The sequence below is a fragment of the Alosa alosa genome, chromosome 18 (assembly GCF_017589495.1).
Source record: "Alosa alosa isolate M-15738 ecotype Scorff River chromosome 18, AALO_Geno_1.1, whole genome shotgun sequence".
NCBI lineage: Eukaryota > Metazoa > Chordata > Actinopteri > Clupeiformes > Clupeidae > Alosa > Alosa alosa.
In genome coordinates this window covers 23,075,428-23,101,076 of record NC_063206.1, presented here as the reverse complement: position 1 = coordinate 23,101,076, position 25,649 = coordinate 23,075,428, and the positions used below count along the sequence as shown (strand labels likewise).

The following is a 25,649-nucleotide window of genomic DNA, read 5'->3' as shown; positions in this document are numbered from 1 at the left end:
AAATTTCCACTTGGGTTATGGCTGTGCTGTGTGTGACCAGCGAGTCACTGTGATACTCCTGTCTACTCAAAGTGATCAGAAAAATACTGACGCCACTCTCACCTGCTATGACTATTGACTGTTTTAAAGTTCTGCAGAGCTCTTCCGCCTCCCAGGAGAGGGGTCTGCATGTGTTAGTGGAGCACCACCCCCCATGACCACTACGAGTCACAAGGCTGGTTAAACTGTAACCAGCACCATAAAAGTTATGATGACCGGGTGTGACCGCCGCAATTGCCCCTGAGGCGTCCTATTTATGACGAAGTCTGTTGTGCTATTTAAACCCTAAGATCACAGGTGCAATTTAGCAATTTTATTAAAAAGGCCACATATAAAACTCTCAAACTCTGTCTCTCAACTCTCAAAGACTCCTTACACAGGAGTAACATGACATAATTGTTGAGAATTGTATACTGTTACTGTTATTGAGTATTATTGTTATATGATGAAATGTTTTGTTATGACAAGCTCTAAATATTATGTTCTTTATATAAAAGACTGTTGGGTCAAGGACAACAGGTCCCTTGTGTCTGCTTGAGACCATTCAGTTGGACTGCTAAGTGCGTGCCCTCCTTCATGTAAACTGAAACTAAAAAATCATGAGGCGATGACACAAAGGTCAACTGTCTATCCAATCCATATCTAATCCATTACTGTAGCCATAGCAGGTAAACAAATACATTCTTTTTGAAATTAAAGTGGGATTTGGCAGGTGGGGGAACCCTAAAAGCCAGTGACTGTTCAACAGGAAAAACATTTCTATGTAACGTTACGAAAACATGCGTGCGCAACTAGGAGGCAGAAAGCACCATAGAACAGCATAGAGCAGTGCTCTCCATGAAAAGAATAAAATGAGTTTTTCAATTCGAAATCACGATGGTTAGAGAATGTTCAATATGTTCAATATCCCTAACGGAATGCATGACAAAATACGATGTTATATAAATAATGCAAATGAACGGCAAACTCTGAAATATAGTCTGAAATGAGAAGTAATGATCATTCAGACAACAGGGGTATACAAAAAAAAAATTGCGATTGTAGCTTACAGCAGCCAACTATTAGGGTTATAACGTTGTGGACCCCCACCAAGCGTCTTCTGCCCCACGGCTGCGTGCGCATCTAGTTTTGTTGGAAAACGGGAAACCCGTGTATTGAGTATCGTTGTGTAGCAATACTTTTTGGACAAGAATGGGTAGCTTCTTGGTCACCTCTGTACACGCAAAGAATAAACTCACCATTTATTTTAACAATATCATCGCGCTATCTGGTTCGTATGAAAGAATATATTTACTATTAATTTATCTGAGGTGACGGAACTGCGTTCCTCCCCGTTCCCCCCCCACTTTAACCCCTGTATGTGACAAGTTGGACTTAAGACTTTTCCTGTCATTCAAATTAGTGCATTAGGGCCTCAACAACTGTGTCAACAAATGTTCCTATGAACTAACTCTGCTGCTTGTGAGAAAACAACACTCTGCACTGAGACCCTCTGATGTAATGAAATGTCAGTTCTTGTTCTGCACTAATGTACTGATTTTAAATGTTAAAATGCGTTAGAGTTACAGCATCCATTCCTGTTAAAATTAAAAGTGCAACTCTTAAACAGTAAAAAATGCAGTATGCAACATTTTAAAAAAGTCACTTGAGGTGCCAGGAAAAACAATGCTAGAGCAAAATCAGTACTTTCACTTTTTCTTGAATCCCCTTCATTCATGTTCCATGTAGGATCAGCAAATTAGTTTGGTGATGACCAGTGGGTCAGGCAAAACACTGCTTTTACTGGAAGGGCCCCTGGAGACTACACAAGGCCAAAGGCTGCATTTCATGACTTAAAATGAAAACGAAAGTAAATTGGCAAAGCTGCGCTCACGAGTCCACTTCCTCCAACCTCCTTGGTAGAGAAAATTAAAGACGGATTTGTAACTAGGCCATGTTGCACAGCGTAATGAACTTCTACGTGTACAGATTTGAAATGTGTGTAAAATGTATGTGAGCCTGTGAGATAGGAAGGATAGGTAGAGCTCAAGAAGAACATATTCATGACTTTTGGTGTCTGACTGTATTTGCAGAATACACAGGTGTACCTTAAAATCTATAAGGCTAACTAGCATGGATAAATGAATGCAATGAAGATTAATACTTTTGTTGTGCAAATCCGGGATTTGGAACAATTGTCTGTGATATGGTCACCCTAGTTGTATAGTGGTCAACATCATCAGCACGTGGATCTAAGCAGTGAGAACTCTGAGGTATTTCTCCCTACCTGAATAACTTCAGACAATTGATTTCACTGGGCAACCACTGACCATAGAGGGAAGCAGAGGGAAGCAGCACTGGCATGCCTTTACACTTGGATTGTGGCCTCTCATGTACCAAAATCTCCCTCTCTCTGGTTGGGATTTTGTTTGTTTCCTTAGATAATTTTCTAATCACATGACAGTGATTAGGAGGACCAGTGAAAAACAAAGCTAATGAGGATGAGCGCAGGGAGGGCCACGCTGCACTGTACCACAAAGAGGGTCTTTCTAGCTCTGATTTCTCCGAGATGTCATGTTCCTTCTGCTCCCCGCTAATTAACGCCGCGTTGGCCCCATGCCCGGTTTCCTGATCCTTGCCCATCAGTCTTATGGCAGCGATCCACTCCGGGCAAAAATTGGGGGAGAATCGACCCGCCATGTTCTGCACGACTCAGAGATGTACTGTATCAGATGAGGTCATAACTAGGTGGTTATCAGCAAGTCAGTTTTCAGGTGTGCTGAATAATAATACGTTTTGTACTGTATGGTCTGTAGAAATCTGCATTATGCTTATAAATGCAGCTATAATTTCAAATTAATCTAAGACATAATTCATCTTTTTTGGCTCCCAAATAGAAGGAAGGAAGGAAGGAAGGAAGGAAGGAAGGAAGGAAGGAAGGAAGGAAGGAAGGAAGGAAGGAAGGAAGGAAGGAAGGAAGGAAGGAAGGAAGGAAGGAAGGAAGGAAGGAAGGAAGGAAGGAAGGAAGGAAGGAAGGAAGGAAGGAAGGAAGGAAGGAAGGAAGGAAGGAAGGAAGGAAGGAAGGAAGGAAGGAAGGAAGGAAAAGATAAGATAAGATAAGATAAGATAGTTAGATAGAAACTACGAGTACCTTAAATTACTTAAATGGAAAAACCACATACCAGAACTTCAGTGCATCTTTGGAGGCTGTGACGTGGAGGTGTCGCACACAATGGAACAGGCAGAGGAAACCCTCCAGACACTGTAGACTGACCTGAGGACAGAAGAGGAGAAGAGGAGCTGGTAAAGGAAGCAGGCAAGCACCCTCAACCACACACACAAACACACACACAAGTGCAAGTGCAAGTAAACAACGGCAACACATTTCCTCTCACCTACTGAGAGCACAAAGTCACGCTCACCACGAACACAATATGACCTGGCAATCTTTGGCATTGTGCATGTCTCAAACCTGAAACTAAAAGACTCCAAGTACTGTCTATCACACAGCTGAAGACTGCAAGTGAACAGACGAGAAATCTGTTCAGAGTATTACTCAGGAGAAGCAAAGAAAGGGAGAAGCACCTGACTTTTTAAGAGTAGGATTTGAACATGACCCAGGTCTGTCTGTCTGTCAGTTTGTCTCTCTCTCTCTCCTGTGAGGTCCGGCTCACTGAAGTGCAAGAGTGCGAGAGGCAAAGTCCAGCCCTGTGAGCACACCATGCGGGCAACTCAGAGTATCGGGCTAGCTGAAGTGTGAAGGCCACTCCACTTCCCGCTTAGGCTCAGAGGCCACGTCTACATGTATGTAGGTACAAATGACCCAAAGTCTACACATTCACACAGGGGCAACACTGGTCATATGCACATCAAGAGTGCATACAGCGATGAACTGTTTTACATGGCGCGCGCACACACACACACACACACACACACACAACACACAACACACAACACACAACACACAACACACACACTTCCCATCCTAATATTGTGAATATTGTTCAATGCCCACCATTATACAAGCTACAGAGGGACAGGCTACGGAGGGACAGGCTCTTACACTGCCACCCACTTGACCTCTTTAACCAGATAAGTGGAGTAGTAGTGGCGGGAGATGCATGCACACGCGCGCACACGCGCGCACACACACACACACACACACACACACGAACACACACACGAACACACACACGAACACACACACGAACACACACACGAACACACACACGAACACACACACACGAACACACACACTAGGGTGATCCTGAGTGGAGAGTGAGGAGATCAGGCCTGTGTAATCCTCTCAGCTCTGTCTTCATACATTCACACACAGGCACCAGCTCAGCACCGATCTGTCTGTGTGATGTCTGCAGTCTGAGCCAAGCTTAAGTCGGCCCGTAAACCTGTCGGCAAGTGGAGTGCCGTCTACAATGAATCATACCAACTTAAAAAAGAAAACGTTTATCATAGACACAGCCTGGCACTATTACAGACTTTTAAAGGAAGTGCCTAATAAAACTTGAGAATATTTCACCATGAACGTCCATTCAATTCAATCATGATCAATAGCAACTGTACAAATATGCCTGTGCAAACAACCTAAAATTCTTCATAACAAAATAACAGCAGGCTCTGCAAAGCAATTGGTACAACTACAATGACTGGCAATATTGTGTGATGGGAAATTGATGACTGGGCCTGAAGTGTGATGCACAGACACAAAAACGCAGGCAGGTCTGCCTAATTCATTCAGCTACAACTTCATTCAGAGGAGAAGGAAGAAGCACCTGCCCAGCGGGGGTCTGTGTCTGTGTTGTGTGTCTGGAATTACAGGTGTGCAACACAAGGGGCTATGCCATGCAAGAGTAAATTACTGAACAGAAAACGAATCAGACCATGTCCTGAAAGCTGACAATGTCGGACTGCAGCGTGATGAAAGCCTAAAGGCTAAATGTTATGGTTAACCGCCGTTCATTGACAAGCATACACACACAGTGAACCATGACAATAAAAGGCACAATTTGCTAATAAAAGCATTCTTAGTGATGGTGAAGAAATGGTGACCAACTGTTTTTGTTGACTGTGGTTAGTAGTGGTTTTGCTAAAAACAAACATGCCAACAAACACTCCTGAAAAACACTCTGACCATGTTGGATTCTCTCAGGGCTAGCAGGCTGGTACTACATAACAGCGTGACACAGAGTAGTGTACTACATACCATCGTGGCAAAGACTAGTGTACTACATACTGTACCAGCGCGGCACAGACTAGTGTACATACCAGTGTGGCACAGACCATAGTACTACCAGCGTAGCACAGACCATAGTACTACATTCCAGCATGGCACAGACCAGTGTACTACATACCAGGCAGCATGGCACAGACCAGTGTACTACATACCAGCATAGCACAGACCAGTGTAGAGGCCAGGGGGAGTCTGTGCCATGCAGTCATGAGCAAAGAGCCACTTTTGCTCCACATTTCCATAAATAAAAAGGTTTGCAGGTGAGGTGGTCAGGCTGGGTGAACTTCCTTTGCTGATTGCATCAGAGACCAGAGATCAAGAGGGGACCTTCATCCTGTCAAACAGGTTTACCTTATTCAACCCCGGCTGCATCAGGCTACATGCAGCTAGCAAAGCGGAAGAAAGATATGATAAGAAGAAGGCATTCGATTTTATCAGCTCATATGAGAGTAGGCCTTTTCTCTCTGTCTTGCATCTGTCTAATAGCTCTGATGGATCAACAGAGTAGTCAGCCATGGCAGTGAAAACGTTGAGGGACAATCCGAATCCAGGCTGTGCAAGTGTTTTTCTGACATCTGTCACTCTTTAGAAATCAGGAGAGTGGAAGTTCCCTTAAGTAAACACACCCAAATAATGAATGTAAACAAAAAAAAAACAACAAAAAAAACAGCAATGAGAGATGGAGCGGGAGATGGAGATTTGAACCAAAAGTGGTCATTTCTGGGGAGAGCTGGCCAGCTGGGTTTTCTGCTTTACTACAAACAATCCAAAATGAACACCCTGCAAAGGCACTGGGCCAATTTAGCATGGCTGGCCAATTCTGTCTTATTTCTTTAGAATGTACACTTGTACACCTTGTGTAAGTTAACTGAAACAAAAAGTTAAGGAGACATGGTCTAGTTCTACCAAAATGCTAAAGAAATTGCGGTCATCATATGACAGGTGCCAAACTTTAGGGATTTAAAGGAGAGAAGTCCAGAGATCAGTTGTCCCTCCATTCTCAGGTTGCTGCAAACTTGTTTCAATTCATTGGCACAAGGATGCAAAAGTGCATGACTCCACACCATCCAAGTTTTGAGCATGACTCAAGCCATTCCATTTCACAGCACACACCGAACACAAAACACACCGACTCACTCACTCACCAGCTCCCGTAGGGATACAATGACTGAGGGTTGCCTTTCCACCTATCAACCTGTAAACCCAATCCAGCAGGAGAGACTGCAGCAATGGAGTCACAGCACACCAAGGAGCTAGACATAAAAAAGGAAGAGAGGCAGGACACAGAGAGAGAGACAGGACAGACACACAGAGACAGGACAGACACACAGAGACAGGACAGACACACAGAGACAGGACAGACACACAGAGACAGGACAGACACACAGAGACAGGACAGACACACAGAGACAGACACACAGAGACAGACACACAGAGACAGACACACAGAGACAGGACACACAGAGACAGGACACACAGAGACAGGACAGACACACAGAGACAGACACACAGAGACAGACACACAGAGACAGGACACACAGAGACAGGACACACAGAGACAGGACACACAGAGACAGGACAGACACACAGAGACAGACACACAGAGACAGGACACACAGAGACAGGACACACAGAGACAGGACACACAGAGACAGGACACAGAGAACGCACAGAAAATGGAAGGATGAGACAAATGGTTGAAAATGGAAGCGAGCAGAGAAGTTATGAGTTGCAGTGATAGGAAAGCTGACAGAGGAGGCTTTAGAGGTGATGAGCGGTTTTAATCAGTCATTAGAGACTGAAGCACTCTGCATATACAGTAAGCACCGACATGAAGACACGGTCACCTGCCACACACATCAGTGCTGACATTTTTAACTGACAAGCAGTCAATAAACAACGGAATGAGCGTCGTCAACAAAAATAGAACTGAATTGTTATCGAAGCAGCGACAAAGCTTGATGCTGGTGTGCGGGGGTTGTATTGAAAACAACGGAATCTAACGTAATCGATCAAAAGTGACGTGTGCGTGTTAAATTTAGTTAACAGGACAAAAGTCCTCCACCTATAGAATTGGCTCCGTGTTCCAAGATCAATAGTACCCAACCAGCAGACTACTCTCTGCTCCAGCCAATAGGTGTGCAGCAATCCTAGCCGACACAGTCATGAGTAAGGTTGCTTCAGTGGCTCAGTGAAGGCACCAGGCTCTTTATCCATCACATGACTGAGTGACTGACTGCAAGCTCACACAGTCATGCTGAAAGCACTGTCTGACAGAAACCGGCCTGATTCCCGGCACTGGCCTGTTTATTCCAAGCAACCTCTAATGTGATCCAGTCCAGAACATCAATAAAATGGTGGCCAAAATTTCTCCCTGTGTGTGTGTGATCAGAGGACATCCCGTCATAGACAACAGAGTAACAGGACTGATTAACTGCTTTGCTGCTACATTTAATTACATTAGCGATGGGGAATCAACAAAAAAAAAAAAATTCAGTTAGCTGACTGAAATACACACCATGCCAATCTCTAGGTATGGTGAAGGGTATGTGATGATGTGGGGCTATTTTAATTCCAAAGGCTAAGGGAACTTTATCAGGATGCATTGTATCCTGGATCCATTAAATAACATTTATTTATTTACAATACATTATTCATTCACAAAGAAAACTGGTGTCCTTAAAAGTTGGATTTTCTCTCATTTTTTTTAATTAAGACAATAAGATCCATTTCCAAAAGATTGCTCTTTTTAGTCAACTTTAGCATGGGGCTAAATACTTTTTATAGGCACTGTATGTTATGCTATATTTAAACAACATATATACTATATAGCTTAAATAAAATTGTGTTGCCTCAAAAACCCCAAAAGCATGAAATTCAGATAATCTCATCCTTCATTCTGCATTCACAGCAAATCGCTACAAAGAGAGCAGCATCCAAATGGGCGATTCAGTCTAATTTAATTTACGAGGAGAGATGGAGGCGATCAAAACACCAATCCTTGATTATGATGGTGAATAGACTGTCTAAGAGCGGCTTAGAGAGAGCAAACCATCCTGTATGCTTGAGTGGTCTGATCTGCCCACGTGACGAAATCAAAGGTAGCGGCGAAGGCGGGATCACACCTCCGATCACACTTAAAGTTTCTTTCTCATAAAACAAAAAACAATCATGTTGTTTTTCATGCTCAAGCAAATCACCCACGTAAAAAGGCTACTGGTAAATAATTATGACCGCCGCACAGCGCCGGGGTCATATAGGTTTAGTCAGATTTTTTTTTTTTTTTTTTTTTTTTTCGCATGCCCAAATTTCCGTCAATGATTCCCCGGACACTGAAAGACCGGGTACACGCAAACTTGGTGGACATGTAACCCCACATGGATAGCATGGAACCATCGTTTTTCGTTTTGATCTGTAGCCCCCAGCTGAATTGGACCCCCGAAAGGAGGGTAGGGCAGACACAGTTTTCTGTGAATATCTCAAAACCGTGAGGGTTTAGGAGGACCATTTTTTTTGTATGTTGATCTCAAGGGGCCATGTCAACCCATTCCATAACCACTCATTTCATGTATAGCCACCTAGTTAAACACAAAAAGTAAAAATGAGGTGGTGTAATTGAAGGTATCTGTGACCTAACATGGTCAAAACTGCACGAAATTGGAAGTGTAGGATCATTATGACACCCTCTGTATGCACGCCAAGTTTTGTGGAATTCCGTTCATGGGGGCCACACAATAAATTAATTTATGTTACTATACACCAACTGGCCTGTAGGTGGCCGGAGACAGTTTTCTGTGAATATCTCGAGAACCGTAGGGCCTAGGAGGTCCACCTTTTTTTTTGTATGTTGGTCTTAAGGGGCATGTCAACCCATCCCATTACCACTTATTTCATGTATAGCCCACCTAGTTAAAAAAATTAAAAGCAAAAAAATTAGGTGTTTTCATCTCAATATCTCTGGCTGACAAGGTCAAACTGCACGAAAATTAAAAGTGTAGGATCATTATGACACCCTCTGAATGCATGCCAAGTTTTGTGTACTTTCGCTCATGGGGGCCTTACAATAAAATAATTTATGTGTATATTTAGTGACGTACACCAACAAGGATTCCCGACACTGAAAGACCGGGGTACACAAAACTTGGTGGGCATGTACCCCACATGGATAGCATGGAACCGCCATTTTTCGTTTTCATCTGCAGCCCCCGCTGGACTGGACCCCCGAAGGAGGGTAGGGCAGACACAGTTCTCTGTGAATCTTTTATGGTATGTTGGTCTCAAGGGCCCACATCAACCTGGCTCATAATCACTCATTTGTGATTTGCCCCCGTAAAAAATGAAAATGCAATATTATTCTGCTTTAATCGCCCCTATCTTCAGTTAAGATGTTCAGAACTGCACCAAATTTTATGTGTATGATTGACCTGGCATTCTCTGGGGGTCTGGGGGTATGCCAAGTTTCGTAGAATTTCATCCATGGGGGGGGCTAAAAAAATTAGGTTATGTGTACATTTAGTGACTGTACACTCATTGGCCTGTAAATGGCGGTGCACACATATAAACATGCACACACACAGGCACCCACATACTATCGGTATTAGAACGGCCGATACATAATTACAAATTCAATAGGATCAAAAGAAAGCCAAAATATTCATCATCATCATCATGGCTGCATTTTCAGTATTGGCGATAAGTAGTCGCTTGTCCACTAGATGGCGATCGCTTGCAGTGAGACGTAATTTTTGGAAGTTAAAAGTGGGTTGAAAAATAATGGACACTTCCTACAAGGACTGTAATTTACATCGCAGCTTAACATCTAATAAGGACAGGACGATGTTCACATGAAGTGTAAGTGAGGAAGTGAGGATGTTTATCGGACATGCTTGGTTTTACTGCAGGTAATGCTAATCTTGTAATATCAATAAGGACCTAGGTAATGTTACCGTTAGCTTGGTTGAGTGATGGAGGCCCATTTGATTGATTGCATTTGTAGAAAACTATAAATGCGGTTATACCAAGCAAATTGATAGCAGCACTGTTTGTATCTTTCGACTGTCATTTATTGCACGTGCTACAAAATCATTCTGTGCAATGGAAGATTTACCAACGTTACAATCGGTCTGATACAGTTTTGCCTATACATGCGTGAGACTGAGACCTGTTTATTTTGTTTTAAGTGCGTGCAGGGGTGTGAGGGGGGAATCGATGTGCTTTGATTCCAGCTTGGTAGTTGTAGTCTGTGAAATTAAAAAAGCACGCGTGTGTGAAGTATCCAAACAATGACACCTTCATTTCATTATGGCTGCTTTAGCAACACACCTTAAGCTACTGTGTAGTGGGTCCCATTTAGAAGTGGCTACTTCATTCAAGCTTTCCTTGACTCATGGAACTGCGTGAATGTTATTACAACTTTTCGCCACGATATGGCAGTTTAAGTCCGCTTTGATACTGTAAGTCGTAAGCCATTGGTTTCCAAAGGAGATTTTATTTGTGTCGCCAGCATAGCCTATTGACAATTTATGTTGTAAATAGGCCTACCTTATAATCCTACCTGTAGCTTAGGGAAGCTAACAGCTTTCTATTAGGATCTAGTTTGTTAGTTACAGTTTTGTCATAACTCCCTAATGCATTTTGCATTTAGAATAGCCAGAGCGTGTATATCTCAATCTGAAAATTAAACAATATCGGGTGCCTATGGACTAGGCTGGGTGAACCCAGCCTGATCTGCCCGCTATTTATTTTTGATTTCTTAAAAGATTGAGCTTGGTCTGATGAAAGCCAGACTAGCCATGGACCTCAGTTACACAATGCAAGGGAACATGAATCAGCCTATATTTGCAACGAACAATAACGGACAAAAGCTCTTCAACTTTGGCCCGTTAAAATGTGTATGAACAGTCTAGCGGCGCATTTCATCAAGGCCCATTTGGACATGTCAGTTATTTGCACCACTGGTTAGATGTAAAACAGCATTTTGTTTCAGACTACTGTTACTTAATTTGTGCATTAACAATAACGTTTCAGACTACTGTTACTTAATTTGTGCATTGACAATAAAGTATTACATGAACTAAAGATGACTAAAATCTTATGTAGAAGAAGAAACATTCACAAAAAATCCATCCATCCAAAAATGACCTTTGTTTTTGATAGCTGTTGAAAACGGCATGGAACTGACAGAGATGTTTTTGTTTATAAATACATAAAAAATAAATAAATAAATAAATAAATAAATAAATAACATTATGCTGATACCTTTTGCTTTTCCCAAATACAATGTAGCCTACAGGTGTAAGTGACCTTTCATCAATCCAGTTGCAATGGATGAACTGTGATGACCTGCCCTACTTGTGATTGTTTAGAGATTTTAAAGGTTTTATAACAATGCTACATCTTCTTTGGCTATTCTACAATCTATTCACCTTTTCAGCACAAGTAGGCTACTTTCTGTGCAGCCGCACACACACACACTCAGGCATGCCAAACAAGCATACACAAAAGTTTCAAGAGTGGGGGATGGAGTAAAAGATGGAGACAAATTGAAGTGTGATTTATTTTCGCGGAATGGATGTACAGGACTGAGCGGCGGTCATATTTTGTACCGCTATGCGGTACATCTAGTTATAAGTCTTTTAGTTTTGTTTCAGACACCTGATCAGGGAGGCTATAGCCTTCTCTTTCTGCAGGTGAGGAACATCTTTCCACAGGTGATAAAAAGGAAGCTAACACCTTGGTTCTAACTAGACATGAGCTCTCTGTGGGCCTGTTTGATTCCATTTTTTTTCCCGCAAAACATAAAATAGGCTTTGAGCTGCACATTCAGAGTGTGATTAAATAGTGCAAAAACAAACAGGATGGCATTTCATTAACACTTTCCCACCTCTGGTCCAACAACAGCACTCAAAAGGCTGCAGCACTCTCACTCTCTGCTGCACAATATCACACGTGGCAGGACAAAGATTTAACACCCAAAAACAACAAACTCAACTCGACTTTGAGAACAACGTTGTTAATGAGACATGAAAACTAATGGTTGAGATCGACATGGACTCATGAATTAAGTTAACAAAAACACAATCAATTCCTAAGCCTTGGAATCAAAACAGGGGGCCCTGGCCAAAGCCGAGACTTAAAACAGGAAAGTAGTAAAGCACAGCAAGATAGACAGGAAAACAGGAAAGTAAGAAAGCACAGCAAGATAGACAGGAAAGTAAGAAAGCACAGCAAGATAGACAGGAAAGTAAGAAAGCACAGCAAGATAGACAGGAAAGTAAGAAAGCACAGCAAGATAGACAGGAAAGTAAGAAAGCACAGCAAGATAGACAGGAAAGTAAGAAAGCACAGCAAGATAGACAGGAAAGTAGTAAAGCACAGCAAGATAGACAGGAAAGTAGTAAAGCACAGCAAGATAGACAGGAAAGTAAGAAAGCACAGCAAGATAGACAGGGAAAACAGGATAGACAGAAGATAGACAGACTGAAACAGAAAGAGCGAGAGGCTGTATTACTGGTTCCTGAGCTTTTTACACTTTCACTTTTTTTCTTGCTTTTGGCGGGAATAAACATGACTAGTCAGTCATACACAGCCTAACCGCTTATACCCTCAGGAGTGTGTGTGTGAGAGTGCATATGGTGTGGGGGTGTTGGTAATAGGAATGAGGATGGGGGTGGTGGTGTGGAGGTGACGAGGCTCTTGGATAACTGAGAAACTGGTCATGGTCTTCTGATTAGCCCAGCATGATAGGCCTACTCACGTCTTCATGTCCCTGTCTGCTCCCGCAAGTCTGCCCGTGTGTGTGTGTGTGTGTGTGTGTGAGACTGTGTGAGAGTACAGTCTCGTGGTGGACATGATGGGTTGCTTAACGCTGGACGCTTAACGCTTTTTTTTTTCTTTCTAGTTCTTGTTTTTGTTCTTCCTTCCGGTTGATGTTACTGATTGAATTTGGTGTGCATGCTTGTATGTGTGCATGTGTGTGTGTATAGTGTGTAGAGAGAGAGAGAGAGAGAGAGAGAGAGAGAGAGAGAGAGAGAGAGAGAGAGAGAGAGAGAGAGAGAGAGAGAGAGAGAGAGAGAGATGAACCTCCCATATGAATTCTGCTTAGTGTTTCAAAGGTTCAAAGTGTCACCAAATTCAAACTCGCAATTCTGTGAAATATAGCTCTATGCTGCATTATTTATGAGAAATCAAATTGTTTTATCTGTGTCACAAAAATATGATAGTTTATGGTGGCAGGAAACAGCTTTTCAGGTCACACAGAGATAAAAACTCATGACATTTTTTCATATGTTGCCTGTGCCTTAGTAAACAGTTCCTTTGGTGTTGATTCTACAGGCCTGACCCCATATTTTGCCTGCCCTATGCAGACCTGTAGAAACCTACAGCTAGACTACACTACCAACCTTCAACCAACAGGCTCAATGACGAGCAGAAAGGGTGCTCGGAGGAAGTCTGGAGCTTCGGAGTAAACAGGTAAAAAAAAAAAAAAAAAAAAAAGGTACGCGTGAGTCACTGTGACATCCTGCCCAGCTGGGCTCTGTGCTGGCGAAGGGCACATTATTATTATTTTATAACTGCTCAGCGTGGCACGGCTATGCTCACTGCTCAGGCAGACTAAAAGTATGCAGCCTCGTAATCGTAATCGAAGTGGTGACAAAGTTTGACGCTGGTGTGCAGGCTTGTTTTGAAAGTGTGCCATACTCATGTCATCGTCTATGTGCGGTTAAATTCAGTTAACTTCTATTCTATTTTATTATATTATATTATATTATATGCTATAATGACAGTGGCAACAGGTTTTGAGCAATGAATCACATTTTTACACAGTACCTGCCATAATTCAGCCGCCAATACAAAAACTATACTCGCCATTGGCTCTTGGCGGGTGCTAATTTCAAGCCTTGTGTGGGAGAGAGCTTGTGTGTGTGTAGTATGAGAGAGAGTGAGAGAGCTTGTCTGTGTGTCTGTGAGAGAGATAGGGCTTGTGAGCGCGCGTGTGTGTGTGAGAGGGAGAGAGCTTGTGTGTGTGTGAGTGTGAGAGAGAGAGAGAGAGTTTGTATGTGTGGTGGGTGTGTGAGAGAGAGAGAAATTGTATGTGTGGTGGGTGTGTGTGTGAGAGTGAGAGAGAAAGGGAGTTTACATGTGTGATGTGTGTGTATGAGAGAGAGAGAGGGAGTTTGTATGTGTGATGTGTATGAGAGAGAGAGAGAGAGAGAGAGAGAGTTTGTATGTGTGATGTGTATGAGAGAGAGAGAGAGAGAGAGAGGCTAACCAGTACAGTAGGAGGAACGGCCTAAAGTAGGACAGGACATGGAAACGTGAGTCACCATACGAAGCGTGGAGAAATTAATTATTCAGCAATTCTCCAAGTCAATTAGCCCATCCACACGCCAGGAGCAGCACATCAGGAGGGCTCAAGGAGCCAAGGCAAGACTGCATGCAAGACTCTTAAAGGGCCTAATCCACTGCTGAAATCGTTACGTTATTCATATAACTACTGTTCCCTGAGGGAGAGGAACGAGGTACAACACAGATACTATGGGATATCACGCCCTCGCGTGCTCTGGCTGAAGACACCTCTATACACGCCTGAAAGGCAAGACGCGTGGTGACGTGGGAGGCTCCGCCCTCACGGTATATAACCCCAGTCACCACTGTCGCTCCCCAGTTCAACCCAGCTCTCTTCAGCGTAGCGTATAAAAGTATGTGGGGAAGCCCATGACGTTGCAGAGCAAACTTGCTCTACCGACAGTCCCTTAAACACAGCCCATGAAGTTGCCATACCTCTAGTTGAGTGGGCATGCAACCCCTCCGGCAGAGACAGTCCCTTGGCGTCATATGCCAGTGTAATGACCTGCACAATCCAGTGAGAGAGCCGCCGTTTAGACAGCGCCTTGCCCTGCACTGGATTAGCAAAGCAGACAAAGAGTTGGTCACATCGCCGAAACCCTTGTGTACGAGTTATGTATGCACGCAATGCTCGCACTGGACATAACAAATGCAGTCTTTCTTGCTCCTCGGAGGCAAACGAAGGAGGTGAAAAGGCAGATAGCTCAATCGCCATAGACTGATATGCCCAGGCAAAACCTTGGGAACATAAGCCGCATTGGGGTATAGACAAACCTTAGTGCCATCAGGTGAAAACTGAGTACAGGAGAGGTGTACTGAGAGCATGAATATCTGAGACACGCTTTGCTGAAGCCAAAGCCAGCAGGAATGTCGTCTTGTAAGATAAAAATTTAACATCCACAGAGTCCAAGGGTTCAAACAGGGAACTACATAAGGCCTCGAGAACGACAGGGAGGTCCCATGACGGCACTGATGACCTAGTGAATGGTCTCAGGCGCGGTACCCCATTCATAAAACGGATAGCTAGCGGGTGCGCCCCCGGGGACACGCCATTAAAACCAACGTGGCAAGCAGAAATTGCAGACAGGTAAACTTTTAAAGTTGAGAAGGATAGCCCTTGATCAAAAAGTACCTGCAGGTATGTCAATACATCCACAATAGAACACTGAAAAGGCACCAGACCTTTAGCATGACACGTGCTCCAGAAACTATGCGAATCCTGGCACTGAAGCGCGTGTAGACAGTGGCTTGCTCCAAGAGGACGTCAACTCCGTGACGAAATCCGGGAAGAGGGGAAGGCATTGCCGCACCACTGTCGGAGCCTGGGGAGAGAAGAAACCGGCGAACCTGGTATGTCTCTGTGCTGGGGGCGGGCGCCACTCTACTTCCAGCTTCCGAGCTGCTTGGACGATACAGTCGCGAAAGGGAATTATCCACTTAAGCCCTCATCGTTTGCGGAGAAGACCCTTGAAGCCTGGCAGATCAGAATGCTCGTCATCGGACAGACTGTGCTCGTCCAGGCCCAAGTCCAGGACATAGCAGTCATCGTCAGCCCCGGGGGGCTCGCGTTGCTGGACAGGAGAACGAGCTAGCTCCATCTCACTCAGCTCCTCCATCTGATCCGCCCAGCCTGGGAGAGGAGTGGGTCCTGCGCGGCAGTAGCCTGTCCTAGAATCTTCGACGAATTTCACACGCCGTTCGAGTGTGGCAAGTCTGAGCTGGCGGCAAAACGCACAGGCATCAGGATGCGACAAAGCTCTACAGGCATGGACTATTCCCAAGCAGACCGGACAGGCTTCATGGTAGTCTTTCTCATGAAGAGAAAAACCGCAACCCTGGGGACAGGTTCTCACTTGTGGTGGGGAGGTCGAAGTTGGAGTTTGTGAGCTCATGGCGAGACACACGCACGATTTGAACCTCGCAATTAGCCTTCACAAACGGCGCCCGAAGTAGCGGTCGACTCACCAATAGAGGCTGTTGTCAAACCGAACTGATGGACTGTTAAACCGTTCAGAGATGCTAATGCTCTTGTTATACACACTTAGTAACCAGCTAGCAAGCACAGGCACAGGCCGTGTCACTATAGAGGCGTCCATGCGAGGTGAAGAGAGCTTGAACTGGGGAGCGACGGTGGTGACTGGGGTTATATACCGTGAGGGCGGAGCCTCCCACGTCACCACGCGTCTTGCTTTTCAGGCGTGAATAGAGGTGTCTTCAGCCAGACCACGCGAGGGCGTGATATCCCATAGTATCGGTGTTGTACCGAGTGAATCGACCGAAAGGGAACCAATACACGTTTAGTCAAAATGAGACAATTTCAATAAATAAATAAATAGTCTGAGGGTTGTACTATGAGGCGAGGTAACAGGCCAGGTTGGGGGTGACCGCTGATCTCTAAGAACACTGCAGTAAACAGCCATTGTTTCTAAAGTGACGTGTTATTTCTTTGGGGATCAGCAGTTACTCCCGAAGTTACCAGGGTAAGCCAGTAATATTGCTGTGTAGTAAGTATACCCTTCTGTTGTAACAAACAAACAAACAAACAAACAAACAAACAAACAAACAAACAAACAAAACAGACCAAGCCATGGTCTGTTTTGTAGTACAGGCTACAATGAACTACCACACCAGTTTCCAGCCCTCTACCACTATTAGAACTGACGTTATGGGCTTCCAAAAATGGCAAAAGATGTAATGTGAAATTCCAATGTGTCAATTAGGGCCGTGGCACCCAAAATTCAAATGGACGTCACAGGCAAACCATTTGAGATATTGACCTGAAACTTCAGATTCCTTTGTTTGGTAACAAAAGGCACATATTTACCGCTTTGCAGCAAAATCTGAGAGGTGTCATGTACATGATACCCCGATATTGACTGTTTTCACATGAAATGACTCAAAGATTAAACACATTTAGTTTGTAACTGATGTAGCAGATCACTATTTACCTGAAGAGCAATGGCTTCACATTCATCACCATCATTCTCCCTCCACTCATACAGTAGATCAGTGGCATGAAGAAGACACCCTAACATTGTGCTTCCTACTCCAGCCACAGTCTCACGAGTCATGGCCCTGACTCCCTGTCCATCCACGTTGTTCAGTGTGCTCCAGTGAATCCCTGCACCACTCCAAAAAAAGCCTTGGAAGCCTCTCCCAACTCAATTTGGCAACCTTGTCCACTGATGTGCCATCACTGACCAAAATCTAGGCCAGATTCTAAGCACCACACCCCACAGGAACACTCAAAACACCCCCACACATTGTGAGTGATGGTTGTGGCAGGAAATTTCCCTCCATTTCCTGCACGTAATCAGTGAGTGTGTGGCGAGGTCAGTGATTACGCTCAATGCTTGTAGTTATTTGTCCAAAGTGATTATAAAAACATATAAACTTACTCTCACTCGCTCAGAATCAATCAAGAAGTCACCTCTTTTTTCATTGGATCAGGCCCTTTTGTTCTGATGGAATTCTGGGAGATGAAAATTCCATGACTAAGCTGGTCTAGTCAGTGGCACTGACTGGTACCTGTCAGACTGTCCAACCTCTTTTTCGTAAGCTGCTTATGTTATACAAACATCTGTGTGTTTATGTTCGACTCAAGCGGCTGAAATCACTATGAATTCAAATGAAATGTTGTTGCTGAATAGTAAAGAAGGAACTCTTGCTTGCAGTGCATTTGAGAATTTTACTAAATTCAACAGTTAAGTTGAACTTCACACAATAAAGCAGAGAAGTCATTCTAACCACCGGACCCACTTTCACAAGTCAGTTGGTTGCACAAACACAACATCCTTTTCTGGTTTGAAATTATATGGATGAATGCCCAGTGGATGACTTACAAAAGACTAAAATGAGATAGATTCGTTCTTCTACTCAGCCTTGCCACATTGTCTAGCACAAATACACCCTTACCTTTATCTAAGCCATCACAAACTCATCACACGTCACATTTTTCAAAATGCAGTGAAGCAAACACTACGCTGTAGGATGGGTAACTAAGTGACCGGTTGTATGCGTTGCTAAACAGAGGTGAAACAAAGAGGTTAACAATACAACTGGTGCATCTAATATATCCCGCAGCTGCTAAAGGGACTCATTATCAGACTGTCTGTCAAACGTATGCACAACAGTATGGATATCACTAGGAATATCTCTTGATACTGTAAATTGACAATCGGGTGTCAGAACACCAGAGCATGCCTACAGTATGCTAAACAAGGACATTTGATTGACATCCAAAATGACCAACAGGCCATTGAATGACATTTGCTAGCATGCTCAGCATGGAGTCAACAGGGGAGTGCAATATAAACATGAGCTTTAGGAGTCCATAATAGAACCCATTACTCGGCTATTGATAAAAACCAATGATGCCACTAGTAAAAGAAGCGGTAATACATTGACAAAAGTGTCTGGATTTTCAGTCAGGTAAGAAGACAGAAACACATTAAAATTCTAACATTAAAAGCTATTTGTAGCCCACAAAGAGCTTGTTTAAGTGGCTTGAGGGGTAACAGACATGAAGCTTATAAATAAAGAGAATCCACTGACTCATGTAGTACAGTAGCCTAAACTACAGTGTGCACCTAAACAGTGAGGTTTGATGTTGAGGCTCGAGGAGAGTAATGGTCTGTATGGAGAGTAGCACATTCCAATTAAGCCAGAGTGCTGCTTGACGTCATTGGTGGCGGCCCGTGATGTTCTCCCCATAAGGCAGCCCTGTACATCAGATTAAACAGCAATAGAGCGCCCAATCCACAGCACAGGATTTTACGCAGACCAGCGCATTCGCAACAGGAGTCTCTGACTCATGCTCCACACACAAACAATGCATATCCTCTCTCTCTCTCTCTCTCTCTCTCTCTCTCTCTCTCTCTCTCTCTCTCTCTCTCTCTCTCTCTCTCTCTCTCTCTCTCTCTCTCTCTCTCTCTCTCTCTCTCTCTCTCTCTCTCTCTCTCTCTCTCTCTCTCTCTCTCTCTCTCTCTCTCTCTCTCTCTCTCTCTCTCTCTCTCTCTCTCTCTCTCTCTCTCTCTCTCTCTCTCTCTCTCTCTCTCATGCAGCCATTTAGGTTTTTACACACTGTAAACTTTTAACATAATTAACGGTCATCTCTCAATGTGAATAAAGGAGGTGTAAGATCACTCTGCTGCCTGCAACATGGTCTGACTTTCTTTTGAATGCACTTAACTTACGATAATTTGCAGAAAAATCCACTTGGTTACAAAGCCATGATCCAGAGTTGAAAAAAGCCAGGAAAAAGTGCGAAGCCTTGAAGCTTTGAAAACAAGGTAAGATCTCGGAGCACTGGCAGTTGACAGCACTCGGCTTCTTGACAGAATCGTGATACAACATCCTTCCTTCAAACACACATACACACACACGCACCCAGCAGCACAGCAATCATCACATGGACAAAACACACACATGCACTAACTGAAAGTTCTTAGTTACTCAGAGTGGAAACCACTGTGTGGGTTGCATCACTAAAGGTCACCGCGTAGAGATTCAAATCAGAGAATCCACTCGACAGTCGCAGGCGTCATTTACAGTGGAGCTTATTAGAGGACAAACGGACAGAAAATCAATTTGGAGTTAGGGCTCCCTGCCTGCCTGCAACTCCATCCTGGACAGGGCAAGGTCCTTGACCTTAAACAAACCTCAACAAAAGGTAAGCAACTCTACAGCGTTCTTAAAGAGGTGGATGTAACACTCACTTAGAAAAGTGCCTGCAAGGATCCATACTGTAAAATGTGTGATAGGAAGGAGGGAGGGAGGGAGACACACACACACACACACACACACGTAACATATCAGTGTACAGTAGTTCAGGAATCCTTGTAGCCTTAAGAGTGGCTCTGAAGCCTTAAGAGATTACTGATATGACGGTGAGGGCCTGATGACTATGATGATGATGATGATGAACTAGACTACAGGGGTTTCTGCTACACACTGAACTGCATATTGAGATTGCGTAGAGTGACTTTATAATCCACAATCACCCACACGAAGAACAAGCATACACTTTACGACTATACACCAGCCCTTTAAACATCTCCAAAAGAATCAAAATCACTCCACACAAATAGGCTAGGTTACATTCTTGTCTAATTTCATATCTTAACACTTGGGACAAATTTGTTTTGACCCTCCATGTGCAGCGCCTCTTATAAGACCGGGTGGGGGGGCCACAACAAACTGGACAAGGGACTCAACAACATTAGCAAGCAAGAGAGGAAACAAAACAAGCTAAATAACAGGGTCATTGATTGGTCCTTACTCTGTAGCACAGCATCATTCTGAGCCATGATTGGTCATCCCTTCAGACCTCCATCACATTGGAGGTGAACCCCACAGACAGGGATGCTTTGTTTTCTGTGGCAGGAGTCGAAGGGCCCAAGTCAATGCAAATACTCAGCTCAACGGCAAGAAGGAATGTGACAGTGAGTGTGTGAGGGATCAACAACACTCCTTGTTGTCATGTTTTTTTCATATCCACAGAACAACAATTGATCCGTGTAGTCTTCAGGACGACAGGCTAGCAGAAACAATACAGCTAGGCTACAGAGAGAACTGCAGTCACAGGGCATGACAACTGTAGCCTACGCCCAGGCCATAAGATCAACACTGGAGACCGCCAAATATGGATCTGGTTAAAAATGATACATTTGATGCGTTTACCTTTCCTACAATCTTTAAAATCACCCTTAAACTGAATCAGATTCTGTTGCGTCAGATAAAAGTGAACAGTAAAGTAAAACAGCACATTTGTGAGTGAGGCACAGAGGAAGGGAAAATAGTTAATTCCCACTCCCGTTCTGGAGGTGAACGCTAATCAGAGTCCCGTGATGAGGTGAGGGTGAGGGTGGGGGTAGGGCATACGACAGGAGAAGGGAGAGGGGAAGGTGATGAGCGAGTGAGAGAGAGAGGGTGTGAGAGAGAGAAAGAGAGAGAGAGAGAGAGAGAGAGAGAGAGAGAGAGAGAGACCAACCTTTTTAGCTCCACCACTGCCAAGAAAGTGTGAAGAGAAGAAAAAAAACACATCCAGCTGGGCTGCTCTGTCTCTGATCAACTGCAGTCAGCTTCAGTAAGACACTGCTCATACCAGGTCACATCAGTATAGAGGCAGATTAACACACTTCCCACCATCAACCCCACTGTGAACTATACATTCACAACTGCAGCAATTTGACACTTTTTGAGTAATGCCAATCATAGAAAATCTAATTTTAGTATCAGCATGCTAGTAAGCCTTTACCAGTGCCAAATGTGCTGTTGTTGGTGTTTGCAAAGTACTTTTAAGTAGTCTTTTTGCTAGTTTTAGACCAAGATTCTACACCTCTTCTCCAAAACTTTCACACTGTCTCCCTAGATGTCTTCACAGATACCCTCTGTGCAACCAACCATAGTGGTTCTGTCACAACTACTCAGAATGACAAAATTCATACAGGCCCCTAGTGAAAAAACAAATGCTAATGTCTAATGTTGCCCTGAAAACATCCTGGATGTAGGGTGATCTATCCTTATCTTAAGTCTAAAATAAGACATGGAAAAGAAACATGTCTAGCCTATGTTTTTTTTTTTACATGTACACTATCAAAACATGTCTCTGTGGACTATATTGGATGAATGTTAAGTATAGATCTTGAATTTGAAATCTTGAATTTCCCTAGGGATCAATAAAGTATATCTAGCTATCTATCTATCTATAGAAACTCTGAGCACAAGAGTGGATAATTTGTGCCTTTGGTGTTTAAAGATCCACATAGGGAAACAAGTTTCCATCCATCTGTGCTAAGGTGAAAGCATGTTGATCAAAGCATTAAAGGAGAAATCAGGCAAGTTTTCACATAGATCTCCGTTTCTCGATTGATCCCCGTTGTCCGTGAGCTCCCATATATGCCCACAGAGCGTAGCATTGTAGCTGCCAGGCTGCGTTAGCTGCTGGCTGTAGCAACTCGAGCTATATATTGTTAGATGTGTTCCACTGCCAAGGCAATGTCAGCAGTGTTTCAAATGAATGTTTTAGGCTATTAATAAGCTATTGAAAAAAGTGTGAACAAAACATTTTTACAAAGTGTGTTGGACAAAAGCAAGTGTGTGTCATTTTCATCAAGGTGAAAGCTGTACTTTGGGAGAACAGGCGAGTCAAAGAGACAAAAATAAATATCTCTGGGATGCAGAGAAAAGACTTCTAGAGTAATAAAACTATCATCTGCCACAGCGTGAAAGACCAGAGAAGCTCCTACATGTCTTATAATTACTACACAAGTTAGTAATTATAAGACAGCAGATGGTTTTTCTGTTATTTTGACCACTCAGTCTTATATTAATATTATAAAACCCTACTTGACACAATACTGTATAGCAGTGGTTATCAACCAGGGGGTTGCAAGATCATTTTTGGAAGTCGCCAGTTGTTAAGTTGGCAAACGTTTGAACTAGCCAACTAGCTCCGCTGGTGGGAAACGCATGGGACTCATAAGCTGCGCTGTCCCATTAAGTGCAGAGGGAATTTGAAAGACAACTGATTATCCCACCCCTCGGACTGAGCTCTGCAAACGGTGAGTGCCCAGACCCTACATTTTAATGTGGGTCTGGCTCGTCAGGCTATATGCATTGTTGTCTATGGTCAGGAATTGCAGTCATTAACTTGTGTTTGTAATTATAACACCTGTGACAGTTTGTAAAGTAGAAGCCTCGTCCATTGCTTGGAGATGGCTTCTCAGAGACATTCCAACTGAAGACTCCCACCTGAATCTAATCTAAAGCAGTAAAGCTAAAATGAAATGTATTATTCTATGTGTGAGCAAAATAGTCTAGGAAGCATGCAGGTGGAGTGGTGTGGGGTTGCACACACCAATCTGATTATTATAGGGTATAACACAAAAAACATTGAGGGCCATAGGTCCTGCGAAAGCAGCAATACAAAACTAATAGGGACAGGGGTGACCTGGCAGTCCTGCATATCTGAAGCCTTTGACATGACCTCAGATTTAATTTATAGCACAGCTGGGAGAACAGCATCTTTGGGACCAATGAAAATGAATGAAGCCAATGCTGACTATGAGTCTTCTTGAGCCATAGTGCCAAAAATGGACTGCAATGGCAAAAACTTTTCTGCGGCTTTCACAGGGGAAGTCTCTATTCTGTGGCTAACTAACGTTGTTGTTTTTTTGTTTTTTTTTAAAGAAGTCCCAATACTTCTCTGGTGTCTGATATCATACCAAAACAACCTGAAATTTAAACTACTGGTATGTTTTCTCCAAGTGAAATAAATTTGTGAGTAACAAAATAAATCCCCAGTAAAACTGCAGAGAATCAAGCAAGCATCACATAAATGTAGCCGACCAACTCTCGAAGTTCAGCACCACCAGTAGCCTGGGTTTTCTCATGCTGCCTAACGCGCGCGATTTTATTCACGCTGCTAGGCTACACCACCACCATGCAATGCCCATGTTTGTCTAGGTCAGCTTCTTCACCAACTGTCACCATAAATTCTGCGTATGCATCTCTGTGCATCCAATGCCAGCGTACTTTACTTATATACTATTTGGCTTACCTGTAGATCAGCTCCTTGTGTTCGGCAGTCCATATACTTTTCCCACGCAAGGGCAAGATTTGCCAGGTGTGGGCTGGCCATGGCGGACTTGACTCCAGGCACCAGGGGAAGAAACCGAAGGCAACAGTTCACTCCTCATCTACGGTCACGGTTGTGAGAGGTACTGGTGCAGCTCCAATAGACTATGCATGGCATAGACGCAATCCTCCAAAGCTTATCCCAGTCACACAACCCATTCCTGATGCTGGAGGAATGCACTAAGCATTCGAGTTAACGGTAGTCAAAATTCCAAGTGTCCGCTGTCTGTCAGGAGGAGAATGACAACAGTCCCTGTCAGACATACCCCTTACGTTACGTTTTTAAGTAACAGAGAGGCCAAAACTTCTTGAACATGCTTGATACTTGCAAGCTGATGTGATGCCTGCATCACAAACTGTGTTAACTCAGCTAGCTAGTTAACTTAGCTTATGTTAATGTTGGATGGGTAGTTTGCTGGCTAGCTGAAAGGCAATGCAAAGTTAGCTAAATATACAATGTTGCAAAGTAATACCAACAGACATTGTTTTCGTGATATTTTCAGATTTCGTGAATGCATTACTCTCATCCAAATTGGCAGGTAGCACACATGCTAACGTTAGCTTCTTCGCTAGCTTGCTGAGCCAGTGTTGGGTCACCACCACCACTCCAATGCTCAGGTTATCTGACGTTAGCTAACTGAGTTGCCCGTCAAGCTAGTTGGCTAGCCGGTTGTACTGCAGTAGCAGATAGTCTTACTTTAAGAAGTCATTAGAGTAGATTTTACGAGTCTGCATAGTAAGTTTCTTGTTCTCATATGAAAAGACAAAAGAGAGTATTTTATCGTTAGTGCAAGATTATTAATCGCACTGCCTCACGCCCCTCGCTCAGCTGCAATATTTTTGCGGTGTCCCGCATCGCAGTATAACCAACCCAGCTATCAGCTGACTAACGTTATCATAACAGCAGAGACACTTCAAATGTCCCAATGTTCAATGTCTTAAATTACACGACCTTAGCTTAACCTAACTTTTCATCTTTTTTTTCAATTCATTAATTCTGAGTTTAGATAAAAACATACCTTCTGTTGTATCGTTGAAATACATGCAAGCCATCTACTCGTGAACATGACAAGCGAAACACACAAATTGCTGAAAAGAACGCCCACAAAACATGTTTGACGTTTCCATTGGTTAAAAATAGATAGGCTCCCAGTCAATCAAATGCAATTTCATTAAAGAACGGTCACAGTCACCAATCACTCAGATGACGTCAATCGTGTCCCCCTTTGTAGGTGGAGTTTTGTCCGGTTAACAACAGACGCCAGCAGATGCAGGGTCGTTTACAGCTGAATTTCATTCACAACCGATCTATAATATCTCAGAATCTTGCTATTGTGTTACTCCACTCACGACAACAGTTATTTTCGTTATCATAGTTTAGATGGCTGGAGTACCC

The 25,649-nt window shown here is 43.5% G+C and overlaps 1 protein-coding gene across 8 annotated transcripts in view; it reads right to left on the bottom strand.

Moving 5' to 3' along the window:
- The window catches only part of lyst (lysosomal trafficking regulator), a 125,223-nt gene extending 99,854 nt beyond the window's left edge, over positions 1–25,369 (bottom strand). For 6 of the 8 annotated variants that reach the window (XM_048268988.1, XM_048268992.1, XM_048268991.1 and 3 more), the window contains exons 1-3: positions 25,273–25,369; positions 24,177–24,479; positions 3,201–3,292 (exon numbers count right to left, since the gene is read on the bottom strand). In XM_048268988.1, the coding sequence (XP_048124945.1) occupies positions 3,201–3,292; positions 24,177–24,257 (173 nt within the window). In that variant the 5' untranslated portion in view covers positions 24,258–24,479; positions 25,273–25,369. Of the gene's footprint in view, positions 1–3,200; positions 3,293–6,411; positions 6,467–18,012; positions 18,028–24,176; positions 24,480–25,272 lie in introns of those variants that run through there. The other 2 variants (XM_048268994.1, XM_048268993.1) reach the window with 2 other exon arrangements.
- Between the last annotated feature and the right edge of the window lie 280 nt (positions 25,370–25,649).